The 23,917-nt window shown below is 47.5% G+C and overlaps 1 protein-coding gene across 1 annotated transcript in view; it reads left to right on the forward strand.

Moving 5' to 3' along the window:
• The first annotated feature begins 4,966 nt into the window (after positions 1–4,966).
• LOC144945691 (glutamate receptor-interacting protein 1-like) overlaps positions 4,967–23,917 on the forward strand; it is a 32,472-nt gene continuing 13,521 nt past the window's right edge. The window contains exons 1-12 of the mRNA XM_078874259.1: positions 4,967–5,150; positions 10,188–10,283; positions 10,785–10,920; positions 12,083–12,228; positions 13,181–13,264; positions 14,466–14,541; positions 16,472–16,617; positions 17,370–17,517; positions 18,748–18,820; positions 19,604–19,700; positions 22,085–22,255; positions 22,798–22,984. Coding sequence (XP_078730385.1) covers positions 4,967–5,150; positions 10,188–10,283; positions 10,785–10,920; positions 12,083–12,228; positions 13,181–13,264; positions 14,466–14,541; positions 16,472–16,617; positions 17,370–17,517; positions 18,748–18,820; positions 19,604–19,700; positions 22,085–22,255; positions 22,798–22,984 — 1,544 coding nt within the window. The remainder of the gene's footprint in view (positions 5,151–10,187; positions 10,284–10,784; positions 10,921–12,082; positions 12,229–13,180; positions 13,265–14,465; positions 14,542–16,471; positions 16,618–17,369; positions 17,518–18,747; positions 18,821–19,603; positions 19,701–22,084; positions 22,256–22,797; positions 22,985–23,917) is intronic.

Genomic DNA, 23,917 nt, shown 5'->3' on the forward strand with positions numbered 1-23,917 from the left:
ATGATTGCCTGCCACCATTAAGCAATTGGTAATTAAATATAAAAAAAAAATCCTAAAAAGTGTAAAGTTATGGAAAAAAATGTTCACGAAAATAAATTGTCACGCACAACGAGTCTGTGTGCAAAATGTCAGCTCTATTGGATCACGGGAAGTGGGTTAAAAAACGACCGAAAGATTTGCACGGTCGTAAGCGCGCAAGCAAGCAAGTGAACTTAATATAAAGGATTTAAAAATAAGGGGAGGATGACCTAAGATAATTGAATGACAAATGTGATAACGCGGCCTGATACGCCGGCACAACAGAGAAGTTGATAGGCCGAAGACACTAGCACCACTCCCACGACCATTGCAGTTCAGCGATAGGTGACGACGGCGGTTCATGCAAACCTACGATGATGTGTATTTTGTGCGAGTGTCGAGTTTTACGTCGGATTTGTTTTTTATTTAAACGTTCAACGGGACCGGTTGCTAAACAGATCTTTGCATTGTGGTGGCTATTTGGGGAGGCGTTCGGAATGCTCCCGTCTGTCAGTCTGTCGGTTGCTAAAAATACTCGGCAAGAATGCGCTAATAGGAATCTTGGACTCATCTGGGGAGATGTGCACTGCCGCTAAAGTGCTGCTCGTATGATTGCCTCATAATCCTTTCGCTTCTGGGCGCTGGAGTGATATTATTTTGCCGTGCTTCATTAATCAATGAAATCCTGGTAAGGGGTCTGTATAATTCTCTGTTATGCAAGACGAACCCAGGGGAGGAATATTATTACCCTACAGTATTTCGAATGCGAATATAAAAGCACATTGAAACGGTTAAACATTTTGGGTTCGGCCTTGATCCACAATCGCTTAAGAATAGATAGAACACCTATTTACAATACAAAAGTGTGACGTATAACCTTTGACCAAATCGAACCAGGCTGCGGCTCTCAGATCCCCGCATTGTGCTTGGATGGGTGACCAACGTGCGCGTATACAGGAGCCATTGTAGGCTGCTGCAGGGACTACGTTGTCAACGGAGGGCAATATCCTTTTGTTGTTTCGATATCCATGATAAATAAAATAAATTGGAAAATGTATTTATTTTTGCCAAAATTCTTACATTAAGACCAAGTCATCAGCATATGGTGAACTGTGTATGGTATCTCAGTCGTCTTCGAAGTGAAACTTAATAGATTGCCAATAATGTTCCTAAAAACTGCATCTGACCCCAGTTAGACATCGTTTTAAATGATAACCCTGATATAACTTAAGTCAAAGAAGATGTTTATTAAGTATTCCATTTTATAATTTTCAGCATGTTTGCACACTACTGTGCTCCAATGTGTATGCTCCCCACTGCCATTACCAGCCTGCACTGACCAGCGTGAACGAGTAAGGGCCCTTCCACAGGATGAAAAGGCCCTCACTCAGCAGTGGATTGACAAAACATGGCTCTACATGTACCGCATAGAATATTTCAGCTGGCTGTGTCTCCATGCTCAGTCCAGCCATTAATCGGAGATGGTCAGGTGGCTCAGAGGCCCGAATACTGAGCCTGGCACAGCCATCTTCCTGGGTTCCAGATGAAACGCCTCCTTTCCACTGTTCAAATGAATCAACAAATCTTTATTTTACGTATTCTTAGGCTTTTTCGGTAAAGTCACGTTGGTAAAAAATTAAAATTAATAAAAGTAAATAAAAATATTTTTATTTAATTTTACTTTTATAAATTTTTATTTTTTTACCAAAGTAACTTTACCGAAAAAACCTTAGAATATGAATCCTTGCAGTCACGAAAGCTTCAAATCTAGACTTTATTTTACGTGCCAATATCACCCTCAATAAAATAGACATCCTCTTTGGTTTAATATAATATTTTCTACCTACGTGACTTTACCGAAATAACCAAAGAGTGTGGATTCCCGCAGTCACGAAAGCTTCAAATCAAGATTAAAATAGACATCATAGTGCACATGACAACGGAACGAGAACGATAGAGGGGTACAAATGAACTGTGCCTGAGCCATACCGAGCCAGCCTGTTGCTTCTCTGGTGGTTTTATTCATTGCGGAAGCTGAGTAGTGCCGCTTTCATCACGCGCACGTAGGTGACACGATAACGCAGCGTATTGGCTGATGTCACACAAAATGAGCGTGTTGCTGGTCCTGCTTGGCCCTGAACCAGATTCCTAGAGTTTTGTGAGGCCAGCGAATCGCGGTTTGGTCAGGCTCGGCGCAGCATATTGGAAAACCACAGCGAAGACTACGCCCCCTACACACACTGTCTCGGCTTGGATATTCCAGCGGAATAGGGGAGTAGGCAAGCCACCTGCGATTAAACTTTGTTTTTCAAGCGTAGCGAGTTGATCGTATCAGCCTGGTCACCAGTCTTCTTCTCCTTCTTTCGTACGGCTGATGTAGGTGCAGAACAACAACTACAACTTCACATTCAGGTGGTCAAGCAAGACAACCTCGTCTGGATTAGCGGTTATCCAGTGATTGCGTACGATCAAACGCATCACGTAAAATTTGCATTTACACTTCATTGGGCTCGGTCCAGTTCTGAGAATGCAGCGTTTTGGTTGACGAGACTTGCGTTGAGTTATTTTGTTGTTGTTGTTGTTGCTGCTGCGTGCCATTGCAGTAAAAGCTGGATTCCCTGTGTGAATGAAGATGTTCATTGACGTGACCTCCGGGGTAGTTCTATGACATCATCGTATGCGGCCATTCTCTGAAACAGGGTTGTTCTGTGCAGTTGGTAACGAAAGTGGTGGTCGTAGCAGGGAATGAATGCGCCTCGGAAAAGGAGCGGTGAAATCGGATCGTGTACAGGTTCTAGCTAGACGGATTGTTGTATCGCAAGACCGTGAGAGATGGAGATGGATTGGGGAGGCCTTCATCCAGCAGTGGATTGATTATGGCTGAAGTTGATTGTCTTGAGTTAACTTCTCTGGCCATCGAGCCAGTTTTTGTTTTAACTGGAACTGTGTTGCCATCTACTGCCAAAGAATTTGTTCTACAGGCATTGCTCCAGTACCCATTTTGCAATTCCAATTAATTCTCTTATATTTGATTCTCTTCTATTACATTTTCTCATGTTTCATTCTCTTGTACGGAGATTGTGCCGTGGTGTAACGCTTCGCACGACTGGACTTGCAGTCCAGAGGTCGCCGATTCGATTCCATCTTTCCGGCGTGGCGTTTGTTCCAATTTGGGATTTTTTGATGTTGCTGCTGTTATCGAATCCATGACCAACTGCCACATCTGTGCACTCGGCAGTGTAAATTGGTCCACCACATTTGGTAGATCGGGAGAGGTCGTGTGTGGTGGGGTGAAGTGTGAGTACTCCCCTACCTATTCTAATACGTCTGGTCAATGTGGATAAGTAGACCAAATAACCTTAAGAATTGGCTGTGGTGGATGCCATTTCCGCCAGCAGTGGCATAAGCAAGCGGTTTGTGGGGTTGCACCATTCATATACAGAGACGATCATCATTATCATCATCATCATGTACAGGCCATTGTCTATCCACTGCTGGATGAGGGCCACCCCACACTCTGTGACAGTGGTTGTTGTACAAAAGTTCACCACGCTGGTCAGTGCGGGTTGGTTGAAGTTGGGGAGCATCGACGGGGCTAAGGCGTTTGCCGCAGTAACCCTCCCTTACCCCACAACACAGCCGCATAGCAGCCGATGGCACCTGTTTTTATCCATACTGATTGCCCATCCAACCTTTACCCCAGCTCACCTTTGCTTCATGTCTGGGTTCTGGTAATATTGGGAGCATTCCAGGTGACTTGGTAATGAGTTGATGCGAGGTCTGCTGGTGAACATGGCTTTGCCAATGATTCTCTTAATCTTGAGTCTTCTTTCCCACCTGCCCTCGGTTTATTACCTTCCTCTTCCGTCCCCTATATATATAAGTATATAAATAAACACAAATCTCACTCTTCCAATTCCCCTTATCAGAACTTTACACCTCCAAAACCTCACGAAATTCTGAGATCTGAGGAGATCAGGTGGCACATTCTCTGCAATTTGGTGATGGGTCAAACCAGATTTAAATAGAAGGAAAACCATCCGAATTACAGAGATGTATATATTTTTAAAAAAACATCCTTTCTTTTCTATCTTGTAGAGACACACATGTTACCGACATTCTCCACAATGGCACTTGATTATTGCCGCTGACTTTCAGAGCATCCGAAACCCATACGGGATCGTAGGGCCCGGGTAAAAGTGGCTACCTATCCGCTCACCTCACCTGCCTTTGTTTGCCAGCCCACACGCATGTTTTGACTACCGATTCCACGGGCAGGATTGCTTCGCCGCGAGATCCCAATCTCGTGGATTCCACTCATTCCTCTGCTGCCTTCCAGCAACGGAGGTACTGCCTACGCGCCCCCCGCCCATTTTTCTCGGACATTTATCGCGTTGCCGTGCGCTCGCCCGGACCACACAAGCGCTCGCGTGAGAAGGGATCCGTCCCAACGACGCGGGCGCGCTGCCGGCTGTAAAAACTGCGTTCTCTCAATGCCGTGTGTGTTTTTTTTTCCTTTCCCGTCGACGGGAACGAGCGCGGTTGCAAAGTGAAACGCGTTTCTGAAGCCGCTGCGAGTGTTTTCACCAGCGAGGGTTTTGGCGGCGGCCACGGGTGCTTCTGTGCGCCAAAGCGAGTCGCTCGGGACTTCACCTGCAAGCCGAGTGAACGCGAGACGTGGCCCGCCTGCCCAGCGTCGAAAGTTAAAACACTCCCAGCGTTGATCTGCCTGCGGTAAGACGGGAGTAACGTTTGATCAGCAGTCGTTCTTACGGACGTGTAATTTTCCACATCTGTAAACCGAAGTAGCTTTGTTTCCGCGGATAATGTAATTCATTAATTCTCCTGCGCAGAAGAATTGTAAAAAAAAACACATTTTTTTAGATGAGCCATTTTTCAGTTTGGGTACATTCTCTGTGGAAGCGGGCCAGCGCGTCACGCTCGCAGAATGCACGGCGACCGCTGGGGCACGCGCAAGCCGCCCGTCACGCGGACAAGCGCCGCGATGAGGAAAGTGCAGAGCCTTCTCGGGTGGCTCCGCAAAAACCACTCGACGAAAAGCAAAAAATGCGCCGCGGACGGCGCCTCCGACGAGGCTTACTCTCTGAAACGCCTCTCCGAAGAGTGTCCAGGTGAGTGCCCTGTGCCTTCTTCCCCGTTGCATACCTCAGCAATTGTTAAATTTAGATTTAAAGTCTTCTTGGTTCTTTCGGTAAAGTCACGTAGAATGGAAGTAATAAAATAATAAAAATAAAACATAATAAAATAATTCTCACGACGTTTCGGCCACAACGCAAGCAGCCGTCCTCAGGTGGAGAGCAGGTCTGTCGAGTAGACAGTCTGTTTTATTTTTATTATTTTATTATTTCCATTCTACGTGACTTTACAGAAAGAACCAAGAAGATCAGCAATTGTTCTTCGCTGTGGTTGTCCCCCACCTGATGACGGACGCTTGTGTTGCGCCCGAAACGTCGTGATTTAATTTAGTTGTTTTTATTTTATTTTCTACCTACGTGGCTTTATCGAAAGAACCAAAGAGTATATGGATCCTTGCAGTCGCAAAAACTTCAAATCTAGAATTCTTCCCCGTTGTTTGCCCCGCTGTGTTTAGGACCGCTCGATGTGTGGGCGCGCTGCCTTTTTGCGGGCCTGTGCTGTTGAAGTCTGCTTGTCTCTGCGGGGGAAGGAACCGAACGAAGGGAAAAACATTTTTCGTGACGAGGCGAGAGAGCCCATTTGGGACGATCCGTGTGGATTTCGCCTGTCGACAAATGTTCCTTTTCGTCCGATTTTTTTTAATTGGGACAAACGTGTGTCGATAAGTTAAGTCCAAAGTTGATTTTGGGTCTCTGTGTGTCTATGTTGTGTGTCTCTCTCTCTGTGTGTCTCTGTGTTGTCTCTCTCTGCTTGTGTGTCTGTCTGTGTGTCTGTGTTGTGTGTCTCTCTCTGTGTGTCACTCACTGTGTGTCTCTGTGTGTGTCTCTCTCTGCTTGTGTCTGTCTGTGTGTCTATGGTGTGTGTCTCTCTCTGTGTCTGTGTTGTGTGTCTCTCTCTGTGTGTCTTTCTCTGTGTGTCTGTCTCTGTGTGACTCTCTGTGTGCCTCTGCGTTGTCTCTCTCTGTGTTGTGTGTCTGTGTTGTGTTTATGTTGTGTCTCTCAGTGTGTCTCTCTGTGTGTCTCTGTGTGTCTCTCTCTGCTTGTGTGTTTGTCTGTGTGTCTCAGTGTCTGTGTTTTGTCTCTCTCTCAAATTTATTTCTACCTGATGACGGTTGCTTGTGTTGCAACCGAAACGTCGTACTCTATTATTTAATTTATTTTTTTTCTACGGGACTTTACCGAAAGAACCAAAGAGGATAAGTTAAGTTTTAAGTTAATTTTGTATGACCAGGTGAGACGTGAAGAGACCAGAATAGTCTCAATAAAGCAATAAAATATAATTTATTACAGCAATGCAGTAAATAGATAGCTCCATTACCAAACAAATAAATGAAGGCAACGTACTTTATCTGTTTTGTCGGCAGTATTTGCAGCAGTTTAAATGCGTAATATCGGAACAGTGTGTGTGTTTGAACTACAAACGTAACGAATGGCTTTCTGGGAAAAGTGCATTGTGACTCTCGCATTCTCAGAGAAGTCTTTCAAGGCGATGTTTGGTCAATTCCTTTTTGAAAGGAGTGTTGTTTGAAGGCAACGTGCAAAAAAAATAAATGTAATCAGTCGCACAGGCAGGCTGTCATGTGACCTTTCTCCCGTGACTTTTCTTTCACAAATAATTCGTTTGTCTTGAGCTTGGCTTTACGTGGATAATTCACTGAGTGGTTACTACGCTTCCAATTAACTTCCTTATTTGAAGAAGATACGTTCATTTGATTTTTAAAAAACGCCTTGGAAAAGTGATGGGATGAATGAAAATCAATCTTGATTTGAAGCTATCGTGACTGCGGGAATCCCATAATCTTTGGTTCTTTCGGTAAAGTCACGTAGGTAGAAAATAAAATGAATCGCGACGTTTCGGGCGCAACACCAGCATCCGTCATCAGGTGACGCTTGTGTTGTGCCCGAAACGTCGTGATTTATTTTATTTTATACCCACGTGACTTTACCGAAAGAAACAAAGAGTAAGGATGCGTGAAAGTTTATAAGTTTCCCAACTCATGAAGAGAATAAATAAATACTTGCACCCTTTTCTATTCTGTGGAATAAATAAATGCATTTAAGACGCTACAAATTAGTTTTGCATTCTAATATGACACTGCGCATGATAGACTCCATGCAATCATGGACTGTTGAAAACTGGCGCTGCTCTGAAATCGGCGCCAAAAGCGCAGGACACGACGCTGACGGTCGCCATTGAATCTATTTTGTCAAAAGAGCAAGTTGCTCAACTCATTGGCATGATATTCTTAGTTTTTTTTCGCCAAAGTCACGTAGTTAAAAACATTTAAATTAATAAAAGTAAAATAAAATAAAAATCACGACGTTTGGCATGAGCCAATACACATCGTCAGCGAATGTTCGACTTCGTCTTACGTCTTTTGATTTAAAAAATCTGCGCCGATGTCTCCTCCATCAAACGACAATGGGGAGAAATCGCCAACGCGCCACTGTTCTGCCCGTTACATCAATGATGGGAATCGGGCCGTTTAGGATAAAAAAAAAATACTTCACAGCACTTGGCTTTCAGAGCAGATTGTTTTTTCTTTCTCCCCCCCCCGCCGCCTCTCATCTGGCTTTCGAACTCCCCACACAATGGTCTACTCATGTCAGCGATTTAGTACGAGCACAAAATGCCTTTTTGTGGCAGTCATATTGCAGGAATGTCCCGCGTGAAAATGGATCTTTGCGTAAAACAAAAAAACTGTGCGTTTGATCTTATCACACTTTGTTTTTGCGGTCGTGCCTTGTCGCGAGGGCTTTTTTTTTTCCGTGAGAGACATTGCTAATAAAGACATCCTTGCATGCTTCAAATGAAACGTAAAGGGCTGCCTGGATTGGCCCTGGTTTTTGCAGCACAGGCAAAGAGGAGGATCGTCACTGCCATTGCCACCAACACTGCGTGAACAAATCAAGCTGTGGTGTCCACGGATTCGCTCACCCAGTTGGGAAGTGAAACGTGGTCTTTAAGATACTTGCTTGCTCTGAAACTGTGTCACCATCATTGACATTAAATTGAAAGACAGAAAGAGGAAACACGCAGATTAATAAATTAACAAAAGTAATATTTAAAAATATTATTTTTTAAATACGTTTTTATAAAATGTGCTAGTAATGGCAGAACTCCACGACTCCAGGAAGTGGCCCCGAAGCTTGCCATAACGTCAGTTGACCGTGGACAATTAGACCCAAGCCGAAACATAACATATAAAAAATAATGTTTAAAATATTTTTTTAATTTTTTTATAATAGAATATGGTATTGTCATCAGTATGACATAAGTATACCAAGTTTGCAGTCGAAATCACATTGGGAAGTGGGTTAAAATTGAGCTACAAGATTTGAGGATACAACAACGACAATGACAACAGACAGAGTGAGTTAAATGAAAGTGTGTAAAAAGGTAAAACTTTGCATTGACTGTTGAATAGAAGTACGTGGGCTTGGGCAGGGCACACGACGCTGGAAGAGGGGGTGGCAGGCCGGTGTTTGAGACAAACGACAGAGTGGCAGCGATAGGAGGGAACGCGCCCGGTCGGACATCCACCGTGGATATGGAGCGACGAAATATGCTCGTACGTAGGAGTGGCGCTTGATGAATTGTTGCATAGCAGGACCGTGTAACATGGTGACGGCTTGGTGATGATCTTGTATTATGGGTGTGATGTCACCGTGATGTCATGTGACATCATATAACCTCCTGTAAACGTAATACTACGATGTTTAGACATCACGTAACACTTACCTCACTCTACTTTGGGAGAATCAAGCAGTCAGGGCGATTGATGATCCAGAAATTTCTGATTCATTCTAGCCTCTTGATTGCCCATCGTCGGTTTTCTCCTGATGACTCTTCTGTTGCTACTACCTTGCCCTTACTGTTCCTGTGAAGTTCACTCGCTGATTCCTCGACCCGTGTTGAGGACTCGGTCTACCATACTGACTTCTTTTTCTCATCCACACTGTTCAGCCATCACACTGCAGGTCACAACACTTCTCCATCTGCTTCTCCCCTTGCACTGCTTGACTTTGGAATGCCCTCCCATCGTCTATTTTCCCAAGATTCTATGCCGCGTCTCAAATAAAGAAACATCTCTTATCTATTACAACTTGAACCGTGTTGTTTATTGCTGGGTTGCCTGGCATTTTGGGCCTGGACATCTGTGAAAAAGAACTTTATAGCTCATCGGATTCCTCCAGTATAAATACATATTCTTGATTCTGAAATAAATATTTTGAAATAAATATTCTGAACTGCGATATTTTATTTAAAGGTGACGTCACATTGGCTCACCATCACACGCGAGATTTATTATGTCGCCCATCGAGGAAGATACAGTTGACGATACCCTCGGCTTAGAACCTCGAGATAAATAAAACGCTTTAATAGACACACACAGACTGGCAGAGGTCGCAAACGGGTTTTGATTCCTTACCCATACCCGTACCCGGCCGCACCAGGGTCGCAAATGGGTACCCGTACCCGGCTGGGTACGAGTACCCGTTCCTTACCCGTACCCGTACCCTACCCGAAATGAGTGACAAACGGTTACTCACCAGTGACTCACGGCCTACCCGTACCCGTACCCGGCCGCACCAGGGTCGCAAACGGCTACCCGTACCCGTACCCGGTCGGGTATCGGGTAGGGTACGGGTATCGGGTACCCGGTTGCGACCTCTGCAGACTGGTAAGTGGCTCTGGGTGTTTTGGCACGCTGCTGTAGCCCACCCCTACTGCACGTGACTGGGGAGCCACCCGACCAACAGACGTTCCCTCCACGTTGTTTGCCGACTGGCGTTTACGACGGCCGGAAGGTGGAGCGAGAAGGTCGACTGAATTGTATGGAAGTGGCCACGAAAAACAGACCCTTGATAGTGAACGCAAGTGGAAGAATCATTCTTCTGGGTCGCTCCCCTGTCACGTACTTGCTGCTGATGATGATGCTCCTGCTGCTGCTCCTGCGGCGACGACTGCACGTTGAAATTTGCCGGTACCGCTTTCTCCCCGTGTCGCAGATGACGCCGTGCTCGAGGAAGTTGGGGGTCGGGTAGCGGGCTCGTCGGCCCTCGCCAGGGATGGCCCAGCGGCCCCACAGAGGCACGGCATCTCCGGTACGTTAGCGCGACGACGCGCGCCGTGCATCCTCCGCAGAACCCCCGCACCGTCTACATAGTGCTGCTCTGGAGCATTGCGGACAAGGCTATCGCGAGAGCGGGTGCTTTGTTTGCACAGACGGGAGATGGTCTGGAGTTGTTTCAAGTTCATTTATTAGGTATAGCCCCGTGAGCCATTCGGCTCTTGAACACAGCCGTGACCCAAGTTGCTTTGTGGTCTTACCCAGTTAGGTTGTTTGCGACTAATTTCTGAAATTTGGATCGTGACGCCAGGCACACGTGGCCCCCACCATGTTACGAATTATGTCACGGGGTGTTTTTTTTACGTCCGTTGTGACCGGCGCAAATTGATTCGTTATTACACTTGTGGGGTATTGACAGAGGCAGCTGCTGGAGGCTGAACTGCGAGCCTCTGCAACAAGCAGCACACGCTGCTGCTGCTCGGCTTTGTCAACGCCTAACAAGGCGATCATCATCTGACTTGTCCCCCTGTCTCAGACGAACATCTGGGTTCCACCCTGGTGGAGCTCATCAAGAAGGAAGGCTCCACCCTGGGCATCACGGTGTCCGGAGGGGTTGACAAAGAAGGGCGGCCTCGGATCTCCAGCCTGCGACCTGGAGGAATTGCCATCCGGTGAGTGCTCCATGTACGTCATCTATCGCCGCCATCATCATCATCATCACCAGTCTTGATGAATCCACTGCTGGATGATGGCCTCCCCAAGCCGTTGCCATCTCTCACGATCCTGCGACGTAACAATCCACCTAGCACCTGCACACGAGCCGATTAAATCGCTTCATCTCCTCGGTTGATTTGTTGTCGTTTAGAGTATTTGGCTGCTATAAATGTCCACATGATAAGCCACTTCGTTGAGCTATCATTTGCGGCCAGGTCAAAGGGGGCAAGGCCAGGTCGCTTCTGAATATTGGCTACACAGCTCAGTGGGCGTTACCTGGTAAAATAAACATAGTTTTAGTTTAGTTTGGGATGTACTCTCAAGGGAGGCCTTCATCCAGCAGTGGATTGATCATTCCTGGCGATGATGATGATGTTGACAGAGTAGACGGCGAAGCTGTGGCTCCAAGGCTTTGTCGAGGGGCGGTGGTGGTGCCAGCAGTTTCACGAACTTCTGCAGAGAAACGCTCGCAGCGGATTAACGACATCGTAAATATCGGACATGTAATAAAGGGTGGAGGCCCGGTGAGACACACTCCCTTCAGCTCCTGAAGATGCCCCCACCACCCCCGCAGTAGTGAGTGGTGGCTAAAGCTTGAGAGAGGAGATCGTCAACGTGTGGCCTGGCCCAACGCTGGACGACCACACTTGTGTCTGTAAGTGGTATGCGAGTGCGCGCTATTGAGAAATGCTTGCGACGGTTGGATCTGCACCGCTGCATGGGCGTATACACGTGCGAGTGCATGCCTGTGTGCGCGTGCGGGGCGCGTGGAATGTAATGAATCTGTGGAGGAGGCCCGTGAAGGACACTACTGGGCAGTTGGAGGCAGTCCAGCAATAAACGGAGGCTGGTGGAGCAACGCTAACTTCAACAAAGCAGGGCGCCGGGTGGCTTAAACACAACAACAAGTCGGCATGTTGGGGAGCGCAGTTGATCTCAGTCGGTCAACCCGTAGCACCTGAGTCTGTCCCGTGACCCTCCTGAGCAGCGAGACTCCTGACACTTCAGGTGATGGCTTCGAAGTGCAACCTAGCCTGGCACGAGCAGCGCTGCGTCACTGTCGAACCGTTGACGGCGAACGGCGGCCGTCGCTCCGCGCGGGTTTTCGTTTGCGCGTAGGAGCGACCAGCTGAACGTGGGGGATTACATCCGCTCCGTGAACGGCATCAACCTGCAGCGGCTGCGGCACGAGGAGATCGTGAGCCTCCTGAAGAACGTGGGCGACCGTGTCGCGCTTGACGTCGAGTACGAGCTGCCGCCAGTCGGTGAGTGGCGTCGCCGCGCATTCGGAGCAACCGCAAGATTCGGGCCGAAGCGGCCTGTGGCGATATGGTAACTTTCCAGATTTGAAGCTTTCGTGACTGCAAGGATTCGTGCTCTTAGGTTCATTCGGTAAAGTCGCGTAGGTAAAAAAAAATAATAATAATAAAATAATAACAAGCCTCCGTCATCAGGTGTAACTGCTCCAGTAAAATTGCGGTAGTAATTTTAATTTTACTGGAGCATCTACATCGGCCGTACGAAAGACGAAGAAGTTGTGGATCTGGTGGGGGGAGGGTGGTGAGTGGGATGGGGAGGGGGCAGTTGGGGAGGGTGGTGATCAACCCTCCCCACTCTTGAGACCCTGAAATTGGAATTGTATTGATATTAATCATAGAAAATGCATTGAATGTTTAATTTTCAATGTAGGTTACTTTTTATAAAATTAGAAATTTCAGGACGACTGCCCCCCGCCCCCCCCCCCTTCCCTCTGGAAAGCTTCCAGACCTGCCGCTGAGTAAATTCGGGGTGAAGGCTTAGAAAACGCCTAGTCTGCTTTTATCGTTTCTTAAAGCAATCGGTTTTACTTGCCCAGATTCCTTTGCGGTCACGTCCCCACTGCATCGCTGACTCTCACCCATTGGGGAGCGACTAAATAATAGAACGAGTGCTCACTCGTGTAAAAAAAAATGTAGGTGTTGTTACACAAGCACGGTTAATCTGTCAACAGGGAATGAAGCACCATTGGAACCTCCTTTGCCAGTAGCAAAATATGATAATTGGTTTTTTACCCTTTTATCTGCCAACAAAACTGACACCTTTTAAAAAAAAAACAATTATCAGGGAATGAAGTGTTAACTGTGTCCTGCACTGGTCAAGGAGTGATGTTCGATTGATTGGACTGTAATTTTTGTTGTTGTCTCCGTGTTTATCGCGTGCGTGCTATTTGATGTGCAGCTGTGGACAGCACTGCAGTGATCCCCAAGCTGATCGAAATAACCTTGAACAAAGAGGGGAACAGCTTCGGCTTCGTTTGCAGAGGTGAGAAATAAAACACAAGGGTAAAGGTGCAGCCCTGCAATTTATTTGTTGATGCCACTGCTGGTGGAAGGCCCCCCTCTATAGCGGAGCTTTAGAAAGCCCCCCCCTCTCGAGGGTGTTTGGTCTCTTCTGCCGCGTTGACCAATCGTATCGGAGGAGGTCGGCATACCCACACTTTAGCCCACCACACGGGAACTGACGTTCGACTCGTTGTAGTGTACCCACACGTGCTGCATTTAACCAAAGAAAGCCTCGTCGGGCTACAAGGATATCTTTCGTGAGTGTTGGATTTGGGATGTTTGGCCAATTCCCTTTGAATAAATGTTTGCCTTCATGTCGGAGGAAACTGGAGCACTCGGATAAGAACCCAGACGTCTGAGGGTATTACCCTTAAATTCCACACAGATGGCTTCACACATCTGCTTGCTGGACTGCCATTTGCTGCCCACCTCATAAACGTGGCATGTTTGGGAGTTTTTCACAATTCTACGTGGCACAGCGCTTAGCATCGCATTGCACTACGAACTTGTCAACTTGAGTTAGCGGGTGATATCTGAACCGGTCTTGCACCCCCTTCTCCCCCTTCTACCAACCCACACGGTTGTGACAGATAGTCAAACAACCATCATAGCCGACAGACCACGCGGGGAGGCCTTCATCCACCAGTATTCGCACTTTTATTTTGCAATTGTTGCTGTCGCTTGGTTATGTGTCTTAAGAATATAAAAAAAATTCTCAAATATATGCATGTTGAATTTTGCATGGATGTATGTTGAACTTCTTTCGCACCATACGTAGCCAACCGTGGTAATAGGAGGTGCGGGCGAAGGACAACAAAGCACAGCAAGGCTACAGAAACACGCAGTGCTTTTTAACAGTAATGATTAGAATCATGAAACCGTTTTTACCTGCGAAAGCTTCACTGAGTCTTAGGACTTTGTTTGGCAGGATCCTGATTTGGGATGTTTGGAAATTGTATTATTGAGTGTTTCAAAATAGAGCATTCCACAGCTATAGTCGTCTGCTTCATTACATGGTGGAAACCACTCTTTTTTTAACCCCAGTGGTCACTGGGAAAAATTGAATTTGACTTGGAACAAAAAAATACGTTGGCGCAAAATGTCTCATTCACACCATTGCTCGAGCTAGGTGCCGGGTGTCTGTTGGTGCTAATCTTGGTGATTTTGTTTTTCCTGGTGAGGGGGCGCACATGCTGACAGAAGCAAGTCCAGGCCTGTAGTGGTGACGCACGTACGACCCGGAGGGCCCGCTGACAGGTACGTGAAGGTCACGACCCTGAAGTTCATGGCAGATGGAAAACACATTTCTTCTCCATCATTAGACCTCCTTTGCCAGTACCAAAATATAATAATAGGGTTTTTTTTCTCGTTTCAAAACTAATTTCTTTAGCATGTCTTTTCGTGTTTAGTTTGTCGTCTTTCTCCCAGCACCTCCAATTGGGACAGTTTGCTGCCCTGCGGTGCGAAAGAAGTTCAACATACATACAATAGGCAGCTGTTAAATTGTTGGCCGGCCTAGGGACACATGGGTGCGACAAATCCGCCGAGTCACCGGGGCTGGGAACTTAACACGACCTACAGCGCCGCCAGCGCCAGAGGGCACGCATCGACTCTGCGGTTCTGATGATGATGATGAGCATTACATTTCACAGTGATAATAGTCTTATCTCACCAATGGAAAGTGTTTGACGAACGATGATTGGTCTACAGAGCGCACAACCTGGGGTAATCATGTGACCTTTGTCTGAGGTCGGAGTGGAAGTTACTCTCCCAGATGGCCACTATGGAGAGCAGTGATCAGATTTGTCCAGATTTCGGCGACTACATTTTAAACAACTTCCGACTAAGGTTGAAAACGCTTATGGCGTCACTTTGCACTTTAACTCTGCTAAAGATGATTCAATAACAACAACACTTTAGTATGTTGCTAGGAGGTAAATTGGCCTTTTGTAAAACTAGCCAAATTGATAGAAGTATTGTCTAAAAATTGGAGACGTAAAATAGACAAAAACAGGATTACATACTTGCAAGATATGCCAACCTCTTTGCCCCTGACACATTTCCACGGTGCTAATTAATTACTTGGGAAGACCGGGGGGCGCACGAATTAATGACTTTTCCTCCCTTGTTTAGAGTAGAAAACAGAGCGGCAGTTTGCCGTTGTTGGCGGTGATAATTGCCGGCGTCGATCGCATTTCCGTTTGCACGATGTGTGTTCTTGCGGAAAAAAAAACTCCGGTTAACGGTCAAGAACGTTGACAACCATGGATTTTGGTAGAGTAGCAGGAGGAAGAATACCTGACCACTCTTTCTCTCTATCGATCTCGTAGGCTCCGAAGGTTGCGACAGGAGAGAGCTGTAAAATGTGCCGTTCTTTTTGCATGCAAATCAAAATCAGAATCTTTATTTATACTCGAAGCCGATGAGCCTACAAAGCTCTTATTTACAGATGTCCAGTAGGGGGCGGGTCAGAACGTTACAACAGCAAAGAATACAAAAACATGATAGGAGTGCAGAGTAGAGGAACTGAATATGAGAGGAGATGGTTCGCCTTGGGGGGGTGGGGAGGTTTTAAAGAACGGGTTTCAAATACCACAGCACGCCCGTTGCCTGTAGTCACATTCTATTCGGCTCTGCAGGCAAAGGGTTTATTCACTGCGGACCACGTGTGTCAGTGCTGTAGCAGAGAGTATACTGTTTGCAGTAACATTCTGCATGTTTCGTATATGTATATTAAAAAAATGGTTCTTGTTAGTTTGCATATTCCCTCCCGGCAATGTGTGCTGTAACTTACGCTACTGCCGACAGTCTTGGGATGATCTTCTTGGTTCTTTCGGTAAAGTCACGTAGAAGGGAAATAATGAAATAATAAAAATAAAACATTATTAAATAATTCTCACGACGTTTCGGCCACAACGCAAGCAGCCATCCTCAGGTGAAGAACAGGTCTGTCGGAAAGACAGCGTCTGTCTATTTTTATTATTTTTTTTATTTTTATTTCCCTTCTACGTGACTTTACCGAAAGAACCAAGAAGATGAATCCCTGCAGTCACGAAAGCTTTAAATCGAAAGTCTCGGGCTGGTCATTCTTGTCAAAGAGCTGCATAGAAAAATGGTCCTCACCAGCCGAATTAACAAAGTGCGAGTCTCAGCGTTGGATGTCTGCCGTGTTTGGGTTCGTGTCCAGGGAGGGCACTCTGAAGGCCGGAGACCGCCTGCTCACTGTGGACGGAATCCGGCTGCACGGGCTCACTCACGCCGAGGCCACGGCTGTGTTGAAGCAAAGCGGACAGGAGGCCCTCGTGCAGATAGAGTATGACGTCTCCATCATGGGTGAGTGTGGGCGCCACGGTGGCGAAATGTTAACTACCTCGCCTGGTATACAGGAGATCGTGGGTTCGACCCTGACCCTGTGACGGCTGTATGTTCGGAGTTTTCATGTTCTCCCTGTGGTTGCGTGTTTTTTTTTTCTTCGGGTCCTCCAGTTTTTCCCTTCCATATTTAGGATCGATGTGCGTTTAGAGTATTTAGCTGCTATACATGTCCACATGATAAGCCACTGGCCATGTCGCTTCTGCAAAAGAGCTATATAACTCAATGGGCCTTACCTGGTAAAATAAACATTGTTTATCGTTTGTTCGTTTGTAGTTTATCGTGACCACAGCGACTGTCAATTTCATTGCCGCCACAGAATAATTGCCACTACAGCTATCGCCACCACTGCCACCACCACCACCACCACCGTAATTGTCCTCTACGACGCCACCACCCACCACCACCCACCCACACCTCCTATTAGCACGGTTGGCTACGTACAGTGCAAAAGAGGTTCAACATACATACCTACACCATCATCATCATCAACATCTCCCATGACAACCGGCACGACTGTCACCTTCTTCACCACAACAAACATGGCTAACACATTGAATGAGACCACTGCCACCAACGCCATCAACTACTTTGATACCACTGCTCATAGCAGCCCCTCTCATGCTAGTTCCTCCACCATGCTAGTTCCCCATGCCGATGCCCCGCGCTGATTGCGTGTGCTTCTCGCGCGTGCTATGACGTGCGCTGGGAAGAATCTGTGATGAACGCGTCGGGGCCTCTGCTGGTGGAGGTGGCCAAGATGCCGGGTGCCAGCCTGGGCCTGATGCTCACCTCGACCCTGAGCCACGGCAAGCAATCCATCGTCATCGACCGCATCCGTGCAGCCAGCATCGCGGAGAGGTGAGTGGCGCACAGCCAGCATTGTGGTTAGGTGAGTGACACACAGAATCTGAGGTTAGGTGAGTGAAACAGAATCTCAGGTAGGTGAGTGACGCAGAGTCTCAGGTAGGTGAGTGACACACAGTCTCAGGTAGGTGAGTGACACAGAGTCTCAGGTAGGTGAGTGACACACAGAGTCTCAGGTAGCTGAGTGACACAGAGTCTGAGGTAGGTGAGCGACAGAGTCTGAGGTAGGTGAGTGACAGAGTCTGAGGTAGGTGAGTGACACAGAGTTTCAGGTAGCTGAGTTACACAGAATCTCAGGTAGGTGAGTGACACAGTCTCACGTAGGTGAGTGACAGAGGATCTCAGGTAGGTGAGTGACGCAGAGTTTCAGGTAGGTGAGTGACAGAATCTCAGGTAGGTGAGTGACACACAGTCTCAGGTAGCCGAGTGACACAGAATATCAGGTAGGTCAGTGACACAGAATCTCAGGTAGGTGAGTGACACAGAATATCAGGTAGGTGAATGACACAGAGTCTCAGGTAGGTGAGTGACACAGAATATCAGGTAGGTGAATGACATAGAATCTCAGGTAGGTGAGTGACACAGAATATTAGGTAGGTGAGTGACACAGAGTCTCAGGTAGGTGAGTGACACAGAATATCAGGTAGGTGAGTGACACAGAGTCTCAGGTAGGTGAGTGACACAGAATATCAGGTAGGTGAGTGACACAGAGTCTCAGGTAGGTGAGTAACACACAGCCTGTCAAAAAGCCAGTACCAGTTATTCAGATGTAGGGTTATCGCGAAGCTTGCGGTATAATATTGACTGATACGATCTAAAATGTAACATTATGACGATTATTGGGATATCTCTTTAACTTGTCTCTTGTGCTGCCATCTCCTGCGTACCGCTTCTAAAGGACTTCGATTGTGCGAGTGTAAAAAGGTGAAGACACTTTGACTCGCGTTTAATGAACTATTTTACTTTTCTTAACTACTGCCTTAGTTCAGCGTGAGTTTTTCAGTGCCTAGAGAATGCGTCTTGTGCTTTTCGCACTTGCGAAAAAAAAATTATATTATCAGACACCCACTTGGGTAGCTTTTCATGTTTGCGCCGCGTAGCTCTCCCCCGACGTCTTATCGAGATTGGACGGTGCGTTGTTCAGCAATTAGATTTATCTCCACGTGCTACATAACGTCAGACGGAGCCCATAGCCAGACAATTTGATGGGTCCCCGCGTTGCAGATGCGGAGCGCTGCATGTGGGCGACCAGCTCCTGTCCATCGACGGCACGGGCATGGAGCACTGCACGTTCCAGGTGAGAGCAACACGCGATGGCTTCCTCCCGGCGGCCGCGCCGATCCCCTGTCGGGTGGCGTCGTGGACGAGGGGCCAGCGGCGCCTGACGCTTTGTTGCGGAGGTTCACGGTTCGAGCCTCCAGGCCTCCCTGGTGTAATGCTGCGCGTGTATTAAATGTACAAAAATGTGAACGTAAAAATGCGCACCGTATGTCCTTTTCACGGTGGATCTTAACGATAAAAGTAGGTCGCGTGTGTGGTGGCGTCGTGGTCCAGAAATATGCCATAATTGAAATTGACTTGCAATTTAAGATGTTTTTTTGTTCATGTTTTTGTTTTTTTGTTTGTTGCGGTCGCACCCGATTCAAGAGCCGAATGGCTCACAGGGCTATACCTAATACATGAAATGAAATGAAAATTACCAAATTGGATGAAGCCACATAACAACATCGTCCCCCGTCACCCCCCGCCCCCCAAATATAAAACTACCGCAGACCGTACTCCACTGTGAAACACAGCGCCTTCATTGTAGCCATGTGCTATACTGAATGGCACAAATACCAAATGTACAATTCATTTGATCTGGTAACGCCAGGTCTCTTTGTACCCAGAGCTCAATTCTGTACCAGCGCGATGGGCACGCGTACGTTGAAACGCAGACACCTGGGTGTTGGCTCACATGTGCCTTTTTGTGTTTCAGTGGCACATATCTCTTTTGCTGCGTGTTTAATCATTCAAAAAAGTGAAGGCTCTCCTGATGTACTCGTGTGCCGGCTTGCCATGTCATTTTGCGTGGTTACAGGAGGCCCACCAGCTTCTGGCGAACACCTCGGAGAGCGTTAAGTTGGAAATTCTGCCGGTCCACCAGACTCGAGTTTCCATCAGGGGCTCTGATCACGGTACGGAGCAGAAACCCAACAGGTGGCCGTGGCAGTAGAGGCATGTCGATGCCTCTAGTCGATGTGGTATTTAGTAAGGCATTTGTCCGTGTGTTTTAGTGCGCTGTGTCGCACTAAAACGTTGACATTTCCCTGCGCGCATTCAAAATTTTTCCTGCACGGTATCCACGTCACAGCCTGCGCTATTGCTGAAAGCCACCCACCCCTCCTCCCCTCCCCCCTTTAGAGGGGGGTACGACCCACGGGTTTAAATCCACTGTCATGACCATTACACAGCTCAACAGTGAGTCTTTAACATGAACATGCAATATGTGATTGCTTAAAAAGTACATTGAGGCAAGGTGTTGTAAGGATATTTTTTTCCGTCATTCTTTCGCCTGTTGCTGTCTCCTGTCTCTGGCAGTGGCCACGGTGAGTAGGGGTAAGACCCTGGCTTTGTGTGAAGCTCCTGTGGGCTCTTTCTCTCCTCCCTGGCCTGCGGTTCTCCATTCTTCCGCAAGACGCCCGCCGATTCCTCCCCGTCAGGACCACCGTAAAATTGCCCGCACTTTATTTGACTTGGTGTTGTCTGGCTTTTGTCACTTCGCTGATCCAGGTCAATCGTGCAAATGAGATCATCGCAGCTCTCTTGAGTTCTCACCTGGTTCGGCAAATAAACCTCACTTGACTAATAGTCCATGGACCAGAGCAAACTTCGGTGGCATTAGAGGTGTAAAATATTTAATGAAAACAAGTCTGTATTTGGCTACTGAACGTTTGTGATGACACGCTTATTAAATAAGGTCGTTTCATAATTCACTATTTTTGGCGATTTAAAGATGTTGGCGCAACGTGAGTTGGTCATGTCAGGTGATCCCAGCAAGGATAATATTTGATCTGGGCCCATGGGCTATTTGCTTAACGTGTGTGCGAGCATCCAGTGGCATAGTTGTTGGGTGTGCGCAGGCTGTGCAACTGCACCGTGCACCAGGGGCGGTGCCAACCACGCTCTACGCCACTGGTGCCACGCCCCGCGGCTTGTTTGTGCACAGAGATCGACTGGCTGTCTTTACCTGTATTGAACCGTTAATTGCCATCAATAGTTCATTCCAGTTTCATTCAGTAATTTTTTTATGTATAATCGTCCCTTCTGCTAAAACGGATTCAATGAGTCCACGTTGTTCAATCTTTGCCTGTTGTGGTGTGTGCATGATCACAGCCGCTCGCTGTCCATTCTGAATATCCTGTGCACACTGGCTCAGTGATGAGCACGTTGCCTGCTTAGGCTGCTCTGTGTGGCGCCATTTAACTCTTGTCATGGAACAACAACCTCAGGCTCTTATGCTGCTATTGCTACCGTGTATTGTTTACATCTGCATGCATTCCCATTCCATTGTTGTTATTCTTGACCATCATCCCTTCACCACCATCCCTTCTCGTGGTGTGTTCTGTGCAAGCCAAATTAGGTTCTTTCGGTAAAGCCACGTAGGTATGTTATTGTGAATTTACCAAAGGAACCAAAGAGTATGGATTCCTGCAGTCACGAAAGCTTCAAATCGAGATTTGAAAATTCCGTGAAAATTTTGTTTCATAATAACAATACGTCACCACGACAGGTAGCAGCTCCCTGATTCAACATAGATTGGGTGGCAGGGTGGCGCTGTGGTAACACTTGTGCCTCGCAGCAGCTTTTCCAGTTTCCTCTCTTGGCTAAACCCTCCCCCCCACCACTTAGCTTTGTAACTTGCAAAAAAAAATCTGCAAATTTCTTAATTTGAATTACACGCAGCAACATCGCCCCCTGCTGCGCAAACTTGCCAGGATCCTCCTGCAAACGTCTTGAGACTCAGTGAGGCTTTTCTGGGTAAATACGCTGAATAATAATTAACTTATCATACCAACCAAGGGCCTATAGATGGGGTGATATTGAATAGTCCAGGAGATTTGTGCTTTTAGTTTTCTTCCAAGAGTTTTTTTCTGATCGTTGTTGACCTTAATTATTTTTCGATACCGAGTTAGCACTGGTGCACAACCACAGATAGCAAAAACTCAACACATGAATGTACAAAACCGCCCTAAAATGAATATATATATGTACAATTGGCAATGGGCACCTCCTTAATAGCAGGAGGGTAGAGAAGCCACAGAGATTGAGAGAATAATAGTCGGGAGACTGCTAGATCCGATAACTTCCCCCCCCGTAATTTATTTTGGAGGAGTTTGCTTGGAAAAAAAACGCAACCGACAAAAACCCCCGTTGTCCAGAAAGTTATAGTTTTGTTGAAAGCGGGCAAAATAAGTATACGAAGCGAGCGACTTATTCACCCCGTGGGGGGGACCCTGATAGAAATGCAACGTTACGAATGAGCGCAGACGTTTTTTTCCGTCCCGTGTCCGCTGCACAGCTGCGCTGGTGTCCGCCTCGTTCTCCCCGACCTCACTGCGCGCCCACACTTGCAGCCTGAGCTCGCTGCACGTCGCCACGCTCCCCCGGGGGGGGCTCTACCCGCCGCCCATGAGCCCCCGGGGAACCCTCGCTCGCAGTCGGATGAAGAAGAAAGACTTCAAGAGCTCCCGTGAGTGGCTCCTCGCGTCGGCGAACCTGCGTCGTGCACGCATCGCTCGGCCGGCGATAGAGCGAGCGGCTCGGTGTAGACTGTGGCCATCATCGCTTTGGGGTCGATAAAATAAGTATCACCCTTTGGGGAAGGCAACGTTTGTTGTCCTTCCCCTGCACCTCCAAATTGCATGGTTGGCTACGTACGGCGCGAGAGAGGCATACATCAATTGGACCTTTTTTATCTCATTGGAAACCCTTCACCGCTTGGCAGAATTTTTTTCTGCCAGCAACAACAAATTTATGGTGATCGAAACACCTGGACTGTTTGGGTGGAACTTCTGCTCAAACTGCCCCTGTGAACAGTTCCTGAAGAAGCTCCCCAGCGCATTGATGGGAACGTCGCACATCGTACCGAACGGCAACCCGGCACTGCCTGAAAACACCTGGGAGAATTTAACCCGTCGCTCACCCCTTGGCTGTTGCTCCCGTCGTCCGTCGAAGCCGCTGACTTTTCGCTCGCCCACCTCGGCACGCTCTCCCCACTGTCCCGCGCCGCAGTCTCCATCGCATCGAGCACGCTGGGTCTCAACGGGCAGGTGGTCCACACGGACACGACGGAGGTGGTTCTACTCGGTGACCCCATGTCGGGCTTTGGCCTGCAACTCCAGGGAGGTGTCTTCTCCACGGAACTGCTCTGCTCCCCACCCCTGGTCGGCTTCATCGAGCCCGACAGCCCGGCCGAGAGGTACAGTCGAGCAAATAAAACAGCCAAAGGTTCCCCTACGTAGCCTAAACGGACTGTTGGGGCTTGTGTTGTCAACGAGCACACTTTAAGGCTGACTCGGCACACAAGAGCATTGGGTGGCCAGCACCATGCATGCCCAGTGGTGAGGTTCACACACCGCACCGTGGCACTTAGAACCGGTTCAAATATTCGTCCCCTGTTATTGGTCATGAGCGGGAATCGAACTCGGGCCGCCGGGTTCATAGTGCAGTGTGCGAACCACTGCGCTACCGGTTGAGCACATGCACACACACACTTCGCTGTACAATGGGCATGGTGGGATTTTGTTTATACATTCAAACCAATCCAAGCCGGACTTGACTAAGCCAGAATTCAGAGTAAGCCGAAAAAGCTACCGAAATAAGTTGATAAGATATGTAAATATTGACTTAAAGCTTTCGTGACTGCAGGAGTTCATATTCTTTGGGTCTTTCGGTAAAGTCATGTACATTTTTTTTGTTCTACGTGACTTTACCGAAAGACCAAAAGAATAAGATATGTAAATGTCCTGCTTAATACAAGTTAACCTTGTGCCTTCAGTTGTGCCTTCCACTGTAACAACAATTGTAACATTTCCCCCCACTTTCAATTCACTATCCACGACTAATTTACTACGCTCCGTAATGCACCGTTGAAAGTGGACCGTTACATCGTAGGACCGTGAGAAATGACCATGGCATGTGTGGATTTTCGTCAGCATGTCTGTATGTATGTATGTCTGTATGTTTAACTTCTTTCCCACATAGCCAACCGTGCTAATCGCAGGTGCGGGGGAAAGACAACGAACTTAACTTAAAAAGCAGTTCTAAAGAAATTTGATTTAGAAGTGCATAGCTTGCTCATATCGGAAGGAAGAACATTCCAGACGGCCGCAGAAGCGCAGCAGAAAGCGCG

Source organism: Lampetra fluviatilis, chromosome 38, assembly GCF_964198595.1.
Source record: "Lampetra fluviatilis chromosome 38, kcLamFluv1.1, whole genome shotgun sequence".
NCBI lineage: Eukaryota > Metazoa > Chordata > Hyperoartia > Petromyzontiformes > Petromyzontidae > Lampetra > Lampetra fluviatilis.